Source organism: Hemiscyllium ocellatum, chromosome 11 (genome assembly GCF_020745735.1).
Source record: "Hemiscyllium ocellatum isolate sHemOce1 chromosome 11, sHemOce1.pat.X.cur, whole genome shotgun sequence".
Taxonomy (NCBI): domain Eukaryota; kingdom Metazoa; phylum Chordata; class Chondrichthyes; order Orectolobiformes; family Hemiscylliidae; genus Hemiscyllium; species Hemiscyllium ocellatum.
In genome coordinates this window covers 93,386,185-93,401,815 of record NC_083411.1, presented here as the reverse complement: position 1 = coordinate 93,401,815, position 15,631 = coordinate 93,386,185, and the positions used below count along the sequence as shown (strand labels likewise).

General features: G+C 41.6%; 1 protein-coding gene across 1 annotated transcript in view; it reads left to right on the top strand.

Moving 5' to 3' along the window:
- Positions 1-15,000, top strand: part of xpnpep2 (X-prolyl aminopeptidase (aminopeptidase P) 2, membrane-bound) — a 72,962-nt gene extending 57,962 nt beyond the window's left edge. Inside the window, exons 19-23 of the mRNA XM_060832268.1 lie at positions 3,669-3,773; positions 6,913-6,975; positions 8,987-9,063; positions 11,490-11,588; positions 13,986-15,000. Coding sequence (XP_060688251.1) covers positions 3,669-3,773; positions 6,913-6,975; positions 8,987-9,063; positions 11,490-11,588; positions 13,986-14,186 — 545 coding nt within the window. The 3' untranslated portion in view covers positions 14,187-15,000. The remainder of the gene's footprint in view (positions 1-3,668; positions 3,774-6,912; positions 6,976-8,986; positions 9,064-11,489; positions 11,589-13,985) is intronic.
- Positions 15,001-15,631: the final 631 nt, after the last annotated feature.

Genomic DNA, 15,631 nt, shown 5'->3' with positions numbered 1-15,631 from the left:
TACACCTCCAATTTTGGTGTCATCTGCAAACTTACTAACTGTACCTCTTATGCTCGCATGCAAATCATTTATGTAAATGACAAAAAGTAGAGGGCCTAGCACCGATGCTTGTGGCACTCCACTGGTCACAGGCCTCCAGTCCGAAAAACAACCCTCCACCACCACCCTCTGTCTTCTACCTTTGAGCCAGTTCTGTATCCAAATGGCTAGTTCTACCTGTATTCCATGAGATATAACCTTGCTCACCAGTCTCCCATGGGGAACCTTGTCAAAAACCTTACTGAAGTCCATATAGATCACATCTACTGCTCTGCCCTCATCATTCTTCTTTGTTACTTCTTCAAAAATCTCAATCAAGTTTGTGAGACATGGTTTCCCACGCACAAAGCCATGTTGACTATCCCGAATCAGTCCTTGCCTTTCCAAATACATGTACATTCTGTCCCTCAGGATTCCCTCCAACAACTTGCCCACCACTAAGGTCAGGCTCACCATTCTATAGTTCCCTGGCTTGGCTTTATTGACCTTCTTAAACAGTGGCACCACGTTTGCCAACCTCCAGTCTTCCGACACCTCACCTGTGACTATCGATGATAAAAACTTAGGACGTCACACAAGTGGTCATTGTACTTTGGAGGACTCATAATAATGACTGATTCTAGCTGATTTTATCATCAGAACATCTAACCTGAGAATATAACTTTCTTCAGGCAGCACCTTCAGGTACCCCCAGGAATGGTTTGGATCTAGTTGAGAGATAAAGTTCAAAACTGATGTTATCCTCCTCAACCCCAAAGGACACTAAAGTTAATTGTAACACTTCTCATGATCTGACTGAAATCATATAACTGATTGAAAATCAAATCTGGTAGTTTAATGCTTTCTCTGCTCCTTTTCAGATGCTGTATAAAGTCACATCGTGGCCCAGCTTTAGTTCCTGTCTCCTTATGTCACTGAATGTCAAGCTTAAATTGATTATGCTCCTGTGGAGCAACTGGGAATGATTATTTTATCAAAAAACCTTGTATGAGTTCTCTGTAGTTCATTGAACCACCGAGGAACTAATGTTTTCCCAGTGCCTATTTTTGCTCTTAATGGACAGTAAATGGACAGATGCAGATTCCACTGCATCTGGGATACTATGGAGGATTGAATGAGGCCTTTCTCAATGTTAGAACTAACAAGTCTCATTTTTCCAGTTAAGCGCAGGATGTCACGTCAAGATTCTTATTAATGAATTATTACTCATTATCACCCTCATACTATCTAATCTGACATTTTTAATATGCAGGTTCCCATTTTACTACTCATCCGATAAAGGTAAATGCTAGGAAATGCCAATGTGAAAGTCAGCAGATACCAACCAACTCCAACAATCCACTTGCTTCTCTGAAACTCCAACTTGGACACGCAGCACCGACATCTCAAGGCACATCCCATGGGCAGTGGCTGTGTGCACCCCATACTTACAGGCTCTGACATTGAACATGCGCAAACCTCACTGGACTGTCATAGCACTGAGCTTAGAATGCACCAGCAATTATCATTGAAATGTTGCTGGAGGGTCCCTGTGTATGAGTATGGTTTGGACCATGCTGCATCTCAAAACTGCTCACTTGCTTTCTTAGCAGTCACTCCCTTAGTGCTTTTCCAGTTGCTCCCAGCCTCTCTGTATTGCCATGCCTTTTAGTATTTTGCTCCCTCAGCTATACTGCATAGCCCACAGTGTTTCTGTGAGGAAAAGCTTTTGCCTGATACTGGATAGCAGTAACAGGATAGGTCAGAGTCAGCATGAATTTATGAAGGGGAAATCATGCTTGACTAATCTTCTGGAATTTTTTAAGGATGTAACTTTGAAGATGGACAAGGGAGATCCAGTGGATGTAGTGTACCTGGACTTTCAGAAAGCCTTTGATAAAGTACCACATAGGAGGTTAGTGAGCAAAATTAGGGCGCCTGGTATTGGGAGCAAAGTACTGACTTGGATTGAAAGTTGGTTGGCTGACAGGAAACAAACAGTAGTGATAAACGGCTCCATTTCAGAATGGCAGGCGGTGACCAGTGGGGTACCGCAGGGATCAGTGCTGGGACTGCAGCTTTTTACAATATATATTAATGATATAGAAGGTGGTATTAATAGTAACATTAGCAAATTTGCTGCTGATACAAAGCTGGGTGACAGGGTGAAATGTGAGGAGGATGTTAGGAGATTACAGGGTGACCTGGACAGGTTAGGTGAGTGGACAGATGCATGGCAGATGCAGTTTAATGTGAATAAATGTATGGTCATCCACTTTGGTGGCAAGAACAGGAAGGCAGATCACTACCTCAATGGAATAATTTAGATAAAGGAGCAGTACAGAGAGATCTGGGTGTTCTTGTACACCAGTCAATGAAGGCAAGCATGCAGGTACAGCAGGTAGTGAAGAAAGCTAATAGCATGCTGGCCTTCAAAACAAGAAGGATTGAGTATAGAAGCAAAGAGGTTCTTCTGCAGCCGTACAGAGCCCTGGTGAGACCGCACCAGAATATTGTCTGCAGTTCTGGCCTCCAAATTTGAGGAAAGACACTCTGGCTATTAAGGGAGTGCAGCGTAAGTTCACGAGGTCAATTCCTGGAATGGTGGGACTATCTTATGTTGAAAGATTGGAGCTACGGGGCTTGTATACCCTTGAGTATAGAAGACTGAGAGGGGATCTGATTGAGGTGTTTAAGATTATTAAAGGATTGGACAGTCCGGAGGCAGGAAACATGTTTCCACTGATGGGTGAGTACTGAACCAGAGGACACAGCTTAAAAATAAGGGGTAGGCCATTTAGGACAGAGATAAGGAGAAACTACTTCATCCAGAGAGTGGTGGCTGTGTGGAATGCTCTGCCCCAGAAGGCAGTGGAGGCCCAGTCTCTGGATTCATTTAAGAAAGAGTTGGACAGAGCTCTGAAGGATAGTGGAATCAAAGGTTATGGAGATAAGGCAGGAACAGGATACTGATTAAGGATGATCAGCCATGATCAGAATGAATGGTGGTGCAGGCTCGAAGGGCAGAATGGCCTACTCCTGCACCTATTGTCTATTGTCTATATTGTCTATAAAACGTCGATTTTCCTGCTCCTCGGATGCTACCTGACCTGCTGTGCTTTTCCAGCACCACTCTAATCTAGACTCTGATTTCCAGCATCTGCAGTCCTCACTTTTACACAGTGTTTCGGTCTTAATTTGGCTTTTAGTATGGGTTCAAAGCCAGAAAGCTTGTCATGGTTGTCAGCATAGTAAGTCAATAGCAGTTTCCAATACCAGTCCAGGAGCTTGGGGACAGTCATCTGACAACACAGATGAGTCAGTGTCAGCATCCTGTGCAAGCCTACTCTAGACTGACAATGTTTGACTTGTACAACATTCTTTTAAAAATTGTGTCAGCATCAGGAATCCTAGAGTACCCCAGTTGTTATAAATAATTCTGGCTGTGGCAAGTAGAGAAACATGCTAGCATCAAATGAGGGATGCCAAATGGACATAGTTAATGAGGCAAATGTGATAAATGTGTTTATAAAATCCACTAGTCCTCATGAAGAGAAATTTTCCATTAATTTGTCAAAAATGAGACTTTGCAAATAAGGTAAGATTCAGCTCACAAAACTGTCCTATATTAATAATGTTTTTGTTATTAGGAGATGAGCTTGATGTATGGGCTCGACATGCTTTGTGGGAGGCAGGACTAAACTACATGCATGGAACTGGTCATGGAATTGGCAGCTTCCTCAGTGTTCATGAATGTGAGTATAATCAAACTGGCAATCATTACATTACAACTTAGTTAATTATGCAAGTAGATAACAAAAACGTTTCTACATTACAACAGTGGCAACTCTTCAGAAATATGTCCATGACTGTAAAACACAGTGAAACATTCTGCATTTATGAAAAGGGGTACATAAATGTAGACATTTTGCTGCTTTCCAAGGTAGTAAAAAAAAATTTTGTTTTAAAAGCAATTGACTATCAAAAATTTTCAGCATTATGAAGGGAATGACCAAATTAATCCAGGAAATCCTTCACTCTGGTGGAGGTTTGTAAACAGCAAGTCATAGGAGTGAAAATTAGTATGTTTAGGAATAAGAAATGTATTCAGATTTGTGTGTTTGCTATCTATGAGCATATCTGTGTGCATCAGTACTCTGATCTATTTTTAACCAACCCAAATCAACAAATACACTCTGATCTATGCATCCTTGCTTATTATGATCTGCCTAGATTGCTCATAAACAAAGCTTTTCACTGTACTTTGGGACACATGACAATAAATCAATCAGTATAATATTAGAGTCAGTTAATAGGCAAATGATTGGCAGGTATAAACAAATACTTTTGTATTCTACCGGGTCAAAGACCCTATCTCTTTTGAACCATTTTTGTCTATTTGATTAAACACATTTCTATAAAAAGAACTAATCTATAATATTCATAAATTGACCAATGAGAGAGTTTATTATTTCAAATGTTAATTTCTAATATTGCTGAAGACAAATTATAGTGTCAGAGAGTTACACAGCATAGAAACAGACCCTTCGTCCAACTTGACTGCACCAACCAGATAACCCAAACTGATTTAGTCCCACTTGCCAGCATTTAGCCCATATCCCTCTAAACCCTTCCTATGCATGAAAAGATTGCCTCTCGAATCCCTTTTAAATTTTTCCCCTCTTTCTCTGAAACTAATGCCCTTTAGTTTTTGATTTCCCCACCCTGGGAAAAAAGACCTTGGCTATTAAATTTATCCATGCCCCTCAGAATTTTATAATCCTCTAAAAGGTCACCCCTCAGTTTCTGACGCTCCAGGGAAAATAGCCCAAGCCTAGTCAGACTCTCCCTGTAGTTCAAACTCGCCAATCCTGGCAAAATCCTTGTAAATCTTTTCTGAACCCACTCCAAGTTTGACAACATCTTTTCTATATCTGTTACCTGCCCTCAACCTCTTCATCTCCAAATGCTGCTGTGACACTGACTGTCTCAACCTGTCCACCTCGCTCACCCACTCCAACCTCGCACGCTCGCAATGCACAGTGCTGCACTCCCTTCATTCCAACTCCAACATCGCCATCAAACCAGCAGACAAGGGGTAGCCATGGTCACTCACATAGGCTCCAGCTATGCTTGCTTCTTCATCGGGTACGTGGAGCGGTCCATCTTCTGCAGTTACACTTGCTCCATCCCCCATTGTTTCCTCTGCTACATTGATATCTGTGCCACCTTGTGCTCCCACGAGGAGGTTGAACACTTCATCAACTTCACTAACGCCTTCCACCCTGACCGTAAGTTCACCTTGACCATCTTGGACACCTCCCTCCCCTTCCTGGATATGTCCGTTTCCATCTCTGGCGACCGACTCAACACGGACATGTATTTTAAACCCACCATCTCCCACAGCTACCTAGACTACACCTCCTCTCACCTCTATCTCCTGTATAAACGTTGATTCCTTATTTCTAATTCCAAGTTCCTCCACCGTATCTGCTCCCAGGAGGAGCAATTCCACTCCAGGACATCCCAGATGGCCACCTATTTCATGGACTGCAATTTCCATTCCCACATTATCAACAATGTTCTCCAATGCATCTCCTCCACTTCCTGAACCTCTGCTCTTGAACCTCACTCCTCCAACTGCAACAAGGACAGAGCCCTCTTGGCCCTCACCTTCCACCCTAGGTGCACATCATCCTCCACCATTTTCACCACCTACAGTCAGAACCCCACCAGCAGAGATATATTTCCCTTCCCACCCAATCTGCATTCCTCAGAGACCATTCCCTCTGTGACTCCCTCATTAGCCCTCCCCACCAACCCACCCTCCACATCTGCACCTTCCCTTGCTACACAATAGGTCTAAAACCTCCACCCGCATCTCCCCCCTCACCCACCCAAGGCCCCAAAGCATCTTTTCACACTAGCAGAGATTTTCCTGCACATCCAAGCACCTCATCAACCGTGTCAGTTGCTCTCAATGTGATCTCCTCTACATTGGAGAGACAGGACGCCAACTCATGGAATGTTTTAGGGAACATCTCTGGGACACACACACCAAACAACCCCTCCACCCTGTGGCCACCAATTTCAACTCTCCCTCCCATTCCACCAAGAACATGCAAGTCTTGGGCCTCCTCCACAGCCAAATTCAACAACTCAACCACTGGAGGAAGAATGCCTCATCTTCTGCTTTAGGGCCCTTCAACCACGCAGCATCCACTGCAAATTCACTAGTTTCCAAATCTCCCCTTCCCCCCACTTCATCCCAGATCCAACCTTCCAATGTGACACCACACTCTTGAACTGTCCTACCTGTCCAACTTCCTTCCCACCCATCCACTCCACCCTCGCCTACTGACCTATCATCATCACCCCAACATGCACCTACCTATCACCTTCCCAGCTACCTTCCCCCATCCCCACTCACCTATTTGTCTCTCAGCCCCTTCCCATCCCCACCTTCCTGATGGAGGGCTTATAAATGAAACTTTGACTCTTCTGCTCCTCAGATGCTGCCTGACTTGCTGTGCTTTTTCAGTGCCAGATTTGTTGACTCTGACTGTCCAGCATCTGTACCCCTCACTTTCTCCAACATCTTTCCTGAAGTAGGACAATCGGAATTGAAAGGAGTATTCTAAAAGAAGCTCCACAGTGTCGTGTACAGCTGCAACTCCTATGATTTTCCAATTCCTATACTCAATGCACTGACTAATGAAGGCAAGTTTGCCAAATACTGCCTTCACTATCCTGTCAACCTGTGACTCCACTTTCAAGAAAGTTGCTCCATGTATTGGTCATTCAGAACCTTCAGAGTGAATAGGTTAGGAGCATAAAACAAGTTAATATTTGGAAACGTATTGAATTTTGCTTATGTTTTTGGTTGATGCACAGGGCCAGTTGGCATTGGAAGCCCTCATACGTGCCCACTTCAGGAGGGGATGTTTACATCTATCGGTAAGTTTGCCTGTAAGGAAATTATTTAAACAGTAAATTGTGCCAGAAGAGTTTATGAAGAAAAGCTAGAGCTCAGACATTTCATATTTCTTTGTTAATTTCTTCTATTTCAAAACCATGGAAGTTTTTGGATGCGGGGTTGGGGGGAGGGTGTGAGGGAGTTGTGGCAGTGGCAGTTGGTGGAGAATGGCAGTGGTCATTCTAACACAGCAGAATGCACCATCAGAGGCAGTGGGTGGGTGGATGGGGCATGTTTTGTGAAAGGGATCAAACTAGTAGAAGAGATCAGAAAGGCAAATCTTTTATGATTGAGTTAAACATTTTCAAATTACATTACAGTGAATTAGAGAACATGCATGGAATTTTATCATACTGTCAAGAACTTGCTAATTGCTTTTAAAAGTGCACTCACTGTTCTTATCTAGAGAAATTTTGCAGCCAATTTGCACACTGTAAAGGCCAATAAATAACAAAGTGACAAACCTGTTTTTGTTGAAGTTGTTTGTGTGACCAAAATTGAGTGGGATGTCAGCAAAGCAGTCTCCTGACAGCAGATGTACACGCCCACGAAATGCCCATGATCGGACAGAAATCTAGTGGATCCCTCCTGGCAGTAGAGAGGAGATTGCTCTTCTTTTACTCATGGAGCCACTAACATGATAGAACCACAGCCACAACCACAAACCATTTTGTGAAGGGACTTCCCCTCCATACTGATGAACCTGATATCTGTGACCCTGAATGATCCTGACATTTTCAAAATGCTACAGAGCAGTCTCCATTTTGAAGTGCCCTTGTAGTCTTCTACCTGTCTCATAGTCATCAGGACAAGCAGGTGCTATCAGCCATTCAGTCGTGTGGGTCCTCACAAGGGACAATCCACCTTGTGGACTTGCTCGACATGCTTAACTGGGTGGCAAGTACAGACACTCTCCCTTCATCGCTGACTGCTGCAAAACTGACACTGTACTATCAGACATACCCTTGCAGCCAAATGCCAATTTGACAGTAAGATTCTGATTGATACTTTTAAACAGGAATGAATTGCTCAGTTATTTGGAGGCCAAGTTGGTAGACTTAGTCTTCTTCATCATCCTGCCTTGCCTTCTGATGAGTACACAGTGAGGCCAAAGGAATGCCATCCCTTCTCCTCATGAACTTAGAACCCCTGTGTCGAGACACAGCAGATCAACAATTATTTCCCAAAATTCTTCCCCTGTCTATGCAGATAATGAGAAATTAATATAAACAGAGGGCAAGATTTTCCAGCTCAATTTTCTTTGACCACAGATCATTCCATTTATGGCTCTGTTATCTTCACATTAAATTGATGTCTTTTCACACACTACATCGATGTATTTACAGAGCTTAAAAGCTTTACTACCTATTGATAGCTTAGTACTAAAGGGCAGAGTCTCTGAATAAAGGGGCACCAAATCAAAACTGAAATGAGGTGGGTTGAGAGTCTTTGGGTTGCCTTGTCACAGTGACCTGTGGGGCAGTGTCCTTGTGTATGTTAAAGTCTGAGATAGTTTATTTTTGGTCAGTTAGGGAATCAAGATTTACAGGGAAAACACAAGGAATATCAGATCAGTTATTAACCTTTTGAGTAGTGGATCAACTCTAGGGGTAGAACGGTCTACTCCTGTTCCTATTTCTTATGGTCCTGTGGTCTTAGGTACTACAGACACTGATGCAAAGTGCAAACTGTACATCTGAAAGCAATTAAATATTTTACTGTTTGTAGATAAATTTCAACAGTCCAAAAGTGAATATAGATGTGGAAGGCCTATATTCACCAATTAACCTGAAATAACAATATCAACCTACAACCCACCGTCACAGTATTGAGCTGTGTTAACAGCAAAGTGTGAACAGATTTTAAGTTTTCATGTAACCTACCCTACTGTGTGTGAAAAAAATGATCATCAGGCTGACAATTATACCCGTTGCTTCTTCTCCGAAAGTACTTTTTAATGTTGTATCTGATGTGTTAATTCTTCCCTTCCAGAGCCTGGTTATTATCAAGATAATGAATTTGGAATTCGAATTGAAGATGTTTCTGTTGTAGTAAAGGCAGAAACTAAGGTAACATTTGTCCATTTGTCTGCATTATGTCTCATGTACCCCAGATAAAGTTTTCCATTTGGTTAGCAGCAATCGTTTTATAAAAACAATAACCTTATTATTTAAATCTAAAATTCAAATTCTATCCTACCAACAGTGCCAATGTCAACCTTTGAGTTTGCAGCCATGGCCAGAATCTTCATCCCTCTTAATGGCAAGCTTGGAGGCAAAAAGGATATTTAATTAGTCAGGATGGTGATGAACCTGAATGTCTCCATCACCGCCTGTCAGTGCTTGATTGAGGGACTTGACATCAATAAGCTTGGTCCTGTTGAGAATCACCCACATGCTCTTGTCCTTACTGCAACTCCCTTATACCCCCTCCTAGCGATCCCATCTTATGAATGCCTTCCAAACATTATCTGCCTGTAGCCTGGATCATTCATCAGTCCTGGTATGCCAGTGCCTGTCCTTGCTGCAGCAACAGCAGCCTTCCCGGTGCTGCTGCTGAACAATCTGCTGGTGCCCTCTGACATGTCAGCAACTATTAGTAAGCAAGCACCCATGCCTGGGGTACTGATTCTGATGGAAGACTGACTGACTGACCAACTATTACCTGACTGGCTCATGGGTTGACAACCTTCCTGAAATGATGTGGAGGTACCAGTGTTGGACTGAGGTGGACAAAGTTACAAATCAACACAGCACCAGGTTATAGTCCAACAGGCTTATTTGGAGGCTCTAGCTTTTGGAGTGCTGCTCCTTCATCTGGTGGTTGTGCTGATGAAGAAGCAATGCTTCAAAATCTCGTGCCTCCAAATAATCCTGTGAACTACAACCTAGTGTTGTGTGATTTTTAATTTCCTGAAATGAGGTAACATGAGTCTCTCCAGCAAGCTGGTAAGATCCTGATGCTTCACCATGCTGCAGAACCTCAGCCTGTCTAGACGTCAGCATGTAGAATTCCCAAATGAACTTTATCATCACTTCCTGGAAGATGTATGGAGTGCTGATTCCCAACATGACACCACCTATCTATCAAGAGATGAAATCAAAACAGACACAAACCTACTCTTGTTGCTTGAATGTCCGTATGATAAGGCTTAGCCAATTTTTATGAACACATTAGGTTTTGCTTATCTTTTTACTTGCATCATTTAAAGAGGTTAAAAAGATGGTCAGAAACACAGCAACTTTGTTATAATCTTTATTGAAATAAATGGATCAACATTGTGGTTTCGGAGCTAACACTGGGTTCAAATGAAAATTTGAATTTGTAATTGTAAACAGGTATTGCAATTTATTGTAAAAGTTATGTCATATTTTTAAGACAATTTATATGTTGTGTGGACAGTAACTCTTATTTAGCTGCATGCCAATGAATTCAGCGCTTTGCTATATTAGATGACTTTATTACTTACAAATGATACAACCTGATCTGAAGCAGGAAACCAGTTCTTTTTGTTCTTTGTAAAACAAACATTTTTGAAAATGCTCCAGTACATGCTACCAATTGCTTTCTTACTCCTTCTACCAATGATTCTGGGATGACCCCTGGTCCTGAGATGACAATCTCTGGTCCCTGACAGGGCAAACAACATTCCCATGTTTACCCTGTCAAGTCTTCTAAAAATGTTATCTCTGCAAGATTGTTTCTCATTATTCTATATTCCAATGCATCCTGGTCCATTTTACTCAACCTCTTCCTATAAGAAAAGTCTCTCCATACTCAAATCAATCTAATAAGTCTTCTCTGAACTGCCTCCAATGACAATATATCCATTGTTACAGAGGGGCCCAAAACTGTTCACAGTGTTTCAGCTGTGGTCAGACTAAAGCCTTATATGGTTTTAACAAACCTTCCCAACTTTAATACACTGTTTTCCTTGAAATAAGGCCAACATTCTATGTCCTGCCAAACCTGGATGCCAGCTTTTTGTGATCTATACACAAAGACTCTGAAATCCCTGTGTGGTAACTTTCTGCTGTCATTCTCTAGATAAATAATATTCAACTCCTCTGTTCTTCCTGACAAAGTACATAATCTCACATTTTCCATCTGCCGCGTTTTGCCAATTTACCTAACCTATCTATATTCCACTGCAAATTCTTTGCACCATCCTCACCACTTGCTTTCCCTCCTCAAAATACAATGATGTTTTGTCATCCATAAACTTGGCTATATGTTCGCTTTCCTCATCTAAGCCTTTTATTTTGTAAATAGTTGTGTTAAACAATTAGGTGGTTATGACTGTATTGCTGTTTGTGACTGCCACAATTTCTGCCAACAATATTTTGTTGAAATATTGGGTTAAGCCTAGTCAAACAGATGAGTTAATACTTAAATACGTTATGCCAGATTAAAAATCACAGTCATAACAAAAGGTACAAGTGATATTTGTGTAAATTAAAGTTGTAAGAAATATCAAATTTTTTTCCTTATATAGCACACATTTGGAGGTGTTCCCTATCTGACATTTGAGCATATTTCTCTTGTTCCATATGAACGAAAACTGATCGATGTGTCCATCATGAACAAGGAACAGGTGTGTTGTTTTTGTATGACCAATCTGTGAGACTTCGGTGTTGAATTTGCCTTGATCCCAGAATTCTAGAATTCCTTCAAAAAACTACTCCACCTCTCTCTCTCTCCTTAAAATCTACCCCTTTGGACAAGCTTTTCACCCCTTGTCTTGATATACTCCTATGTGGCTTGGTATCAAATGTTTATTTGGTAATATTTCTGTGGAATGTCATTGGCTATTTTACCACAGTAAAAGCGCAACATAAGTAAAAGTTGTTCGAGGTTTGTGATTGTGCAGCTCAGCAAGCTTCTTCATTAGAACACAATGCATCTGCTGTAAGTGGATAAAACAACATCTGAAGAAGTCAGTTCTGAAGAAGGTTCAGTGGCCCCAAAATATTTCCTCTGCTTTCTCTCCACAAATGCTGCTAGACTGTCTGAGATTTTCCAACAATTCAACTATATTCCATTCCTCCAATTCCTTTGTCTCTGTTGCATTTGGTCCGATGGTACCAACTTTGACAAAGGAGCCTCCATAATGTTGAACTTCTTCCTTAACAAAACATTCCCCAGCATTGTTGTTGACAAAACCCTCAGCTGGATCCAACCCATCTCCCACACTTCAGCCCTCACCCTCTCTCCTCCCTTGTCCTTACCTCTCATCCCAATAGCCTCCATATCCAAAGGATCATTAGCCACCACTTCTGCCATCTCCAGTGAGATGCACCATTAGACACATATTCACCTCACCTCCCTTATCAGCCTTCCACAGGGACTGTTCTCTCTGGGATACCCTGGTCCATTCTTCTTTCACTTCCAACACCCCCAGAAGCCTCATAGTACCTGCTGCTGCGACTGCAGAAGGTGTAACACCTGTTTACTTTCTCCCTCTTCAGTATCCATGGGCCCAAACACATCTTCCAGGTGAAGCAGCAATTACCTGCACTTCACACAATCTAGTCGCCCGCATTTGCTGCTCACATGTGATCTCCTCGGCACTAGGGAAATAAAGTGTAGACTGGGTGACTGCTTCGCAGAGCACATGTGCTCCGTCTGCAAAAACATCCCTGAATTTCCAATTGCCTGCTACTCCTCCAACACACAGCCATGTTCCCAGCCAACACCTCTGTCTCAGGCTTGCTGCAGCGCACCTCATTTTTCACTTGGGTACCTAGCAGCCTTCCAGATTCCATACTGAGTTTTAATGACTTGAGCTGTCACATGTCCTTACCCCAACCCCCACACACTGGGCCTTGTTATCACATAGTCTGCTATTATACATAACCCATTGTTAGCCAGTAATAGCTATTCATGCTCCTAGCCAGATTATTACCCACTCCTTTGTCTGTCCAATTGTTCCTCTCTCTCTCTCTCTCTCTCTCTCTCTGGGCTCTAACCCACTTGTCATTTACTCCTTACCCCCTCACCCTACCCTACCTTCTGCATGTAAACCAACATTTTCCTAGCTACCATCAGTTCTGAGGAAGAGTCACTGGACCTGAAACATTAATTCTGATTTCTCTCCACAGATGCTGCCAGACCTGCTGAGCTTTTCTATTAACTTCTATTTTTGTTCTTTTTTTCCAACAATTTCTGTTGTTGTCACTTTTATATATTTTATGATGATTTATCATCACCATTTTGTAGCACACTATAGCCTTGATTTTTCAATTAGGAATATTTATTCGACATAGATCCATGCAAATCAAGAATGGAACTGTGCGACTATGATGATAAACCTTATCATAAAATAGGCTTTATTGAGGCAGACAAATAGTTTTAAATCACCTTCGATTTTATAGTGCCATTTTCTCTGCCTGTACTGTACTTCAGAAGTCACTCATAAATATATACATTTGAGGTTCGTCTGGAGAGCAAACATTGATCTAGCAATTGCATGAAATGAAAGTATAAATATAGTCAAAACAAAGAAAGTTTACAAATATCACTGGGGCAAATTATTACCATTAGCACTTTATTCCATTAAATTAATTATCATTACAAGTCACAAAGTAAAAGGCCTTTACTGAGATGAAAATTGCTGTTGGGTATTCTATTTTCAGAAACAAGTCCAACAATGAATTAGAAAGCAGTTCTTACTGAAATCTATGGACATTATTCTATAGTATGATAATTCATCTGGAGGGTTCGTTTCCCCTCTATGATAAAGCATTTTAATTCTACTCTCGTCTTCATCTTAACAAGATACCAATAATCAGCACATCACTGTGTAATAGGATTTGTGGTCAGTTTTATAGTCTAAGTAGACATGGCATTTCACATTAGAACAGGAGCACAAGTCAATTATTAATATGCATTTGCAAAGAATTTTAATTATGATAATATTCTATTATTTCCCATAATGTTACTATGCATAGTATATAAAAAGTTAATTTGTCTTCTCAATGCTGTTTTCTAGATTGACTGGCTTAACAATTACTATGAGAGGATTTGGAGGACTGTGTCCCCTGAACTGCAAGCACAAAAGTTGACAGAAGAGTACTATTGGCTTCAGAAACACACGCAGCTGTTTTCACACGGTGTCACCGTAACATATTCATTTATCAGTCTGGCCGCAGCCTTGCTGGGAAGCTTTCTATTACAAGGAAAGATTCTCTAAAAATACCTAAGATCTTTGGATCTGATCTTTTTCACAATTTGCATACAAGACACTTCCTTAAAAGAAACAGGATATTGATCAGTGTAGCACAGGAACAGGATATTGATCAGTGTAGCACAGGAACAGCCTTGCAGGTCATTGAGTCAGTGCTGAACATGTGGCCATGCTAAACCAATCCCATCTGTCTGCACTTGGTCCATATCCCTCCATTCCCTGCCTGTTCAAGTGTCTGTCTAAAAGTTGATATCGTATCTGTGTCTACCAGCTCCCCAGCATCTATTACCCTCTGTGTAAGTAATTGCCTTGCAGAACCCCTTTAAACTTTTCCCCTCTTACCTTAAACCTATGCCCCCGAGTACCTGACATTTTTACCCCAGGTAAAGGACTCCCACTATCCACCTTATCCAGGCTTCTCATCATTTTATATACTTCTATCTCATAGATAATACACTCCAATCCAGGCAACACCCTTCTGCACCCTCTCCAAAGTCTCCACATCCTTCCTACAGTGTGGCAATCAAAACTGCTCACAATGTGGCCTAACTGAAATTTTATACAGCTGCAAAATGACTTGCCAATCAATGAAGGCAGGTATGCCTCTTCGCCACCTTATCCAATTGTGTTGCCACTTTCAGGGAGCTATGGACTTGCTCCCCAAGATCCCTCTGATTATTGATGCTCTTGAAGGTCCTGCCATTTACTGTATACTTTCTTCTTGCATTTGATCTCCCACTTGTACATATTAAAATTCTTCTGTCATGTTTCAGCTCACTTTCTAACTAATCTACATCCTACTGTATCCTTTGACAACCTTCCTCACTCTGCACTAATTTCTGTGTCATCTGCAAACTTACTAATCAGACCACCTACATTGTCATCCAAATAATTTATATAAATTACAAACAACAGAGGTCCCACCACTGATCCTTGCAGAACGCCACTGGTTATAGACCTTCAGTCAGAAAAATAACCCTGCTCAACTACGCCAGCCCAATTTTGTATCCAATTTACCAGTTCACCATGGATCCCATGTAAGGTAACCATCTGCACTAGACTACCATGAGGGACCATGTCAAATGCTTTAGCAAAGTCCTTGTAGACAACATTCACAACCCTACCCTTATATTCCCTCTTTGTCACTTCCTCAAAACACTTGATAAAATTTGTGAGAAAAGACCTCCCCTGCACAAAGCCATGGTGACTTCCCTAATGGGTCTCTTCTTTCCCAAATGTGAATAAAAATCCAGGCAAAGTCAAGCAGAAGAAAAGCTCTTGAGTCACTTTCAATATAAATTACAACCCGATGTGTCAAATAAAAAACAATGTCTCTATGACCTACGTTATAGGAAATGGTATCAATTGCCTCCTCAGGAATGTGACATGTTTAATTCTCTCAACCCAGAGCTGCTCCAGTTATGTACGTTACCAGTTTCTTGGAACAGTTC